General features: G+C 46.8%; 1 protein-coding gene across 1 annotated transcript; it reads right to left on the bottom strand.

Moving 5' to 3' along the window:
* Positions 1-5: 5 nt before the first annotated feature.
* LOC106002384 (protocadherin alpha-1-like) lies at positions 6-1082 on the bottom strand (the record flags this gene model as incomplete). The annotated part of the gene is made up of 1 exon (XM_013037272.1): positions 6-1082. A coding segment is annotated over one exon (1077 nt), but the record flags the coding sequence as incomplete, so codon positions are not given.
* Between the last annotated feature and the right edge of the window lie 5 nt (positions 1083-1087).

Genomic DNA, 1087 nt, shown 5'->3' with positions numbered 1-1087 from the left:
GCGTTGTCGTTCACGTCGGCCACCTCCACCGACACGCTGGCGGTGGTCCACAGTGGAGGCGAGCCCCCGTCACGCGCGGTCACCACCACCTTATACTCAGATGTGGTCTCTCGGTCCAGAGTGCTATCCAGTACCAGTGAATAATAGTTTTTGAAGGTGGATACCAGCTTGAAGGGTGCATTGGGTGTCAAAGAGCAGGTCACCTGGCCATTCACACCTGAGTCGAGGTCAGACACCATAATGAGGGTGATAACCGTGCCAAGTGGAGCATCCTCTCTAATGGGCAAAGACAGTGAAGTGATTGCCAGTTCTGGCGCATTATCATTTACATCCAGCACTTTCACCAAAACTTTGCAGTGATTTGACATCGGAGGACTTCCTTTATCAACTGCCTTTACTTGAATTTCATAGGATTTCTTTTCTTCATAATCTAGATTACCAATTACACTAATTTCTCCTGAGGTGGAATCAATTTTGAATTTTTCTTGAATGTCAGGAGGATCACCACCGCCAAAGGAAAAAATTACTTCACCATTTACACCTTCGTCAGCGTCAGAGGCATTTAGCCTGGTCACTAATGTTCCATTTGCTATAGTCTCTAATAAGTGAACTCTGTACAGGTCCTGGTCAAATACCGGGGCATTATCATTCACGTCAAGTACAGTGATTAGCAGCTGAACTCTACCTTCCAGTTCTGGTTTACCCCCGTCAGTAGCTGTCAATAATAAATGAAGTTCTGGTGTTTCTTCTCTATCCAAAGATTTTCTCAGTTCAAGAGAAAGAGATTTACCCAGTTCATCATTTGCTCTTATGTCCAAAGAAAAGAAATCACTGGGACTCAGAGTGTAAGTGAGAAGAGCATTGGCACCAATGTCTGCGTCAACAGCGCCCTCTATCGGAAAACGCGAATCGAGTTGTCTACTCTCAGGAATAAATAACCTTTGTTCTCTGTTCCGGAAGACCGGTGGGTTATCATTAATATCTTTAATTTTCACCTCCACGTGGAACACCTGCAGCGGCCTGTCCACGATCACCTCCAGGTGCAGGCTGCACTCCGCGCTGCGCCCGCACAGCTCCTCCCGGTCGA

The sequence above is a fragment of the Dipodomys ordii genome, unplaced genomic scaffold, assembly GCF_000151885.1.
Source record: "Dipodomys ordii isolate 6190 unplaced genomic scaffold, Dord_2.0 Scaffold9304, whole genome shotgun sequence".
Lineage (NCBI taxonomy): Eukaryota > Metazoa > Chordata > Mammalia > Rodentia > Heteromyidae > Dipodomys > Dipodomys ordii.
Note: the sequence above shows the minus strand (reverse complement) of the source record. Positions and strands in the feature narration are given on the sequence as shown.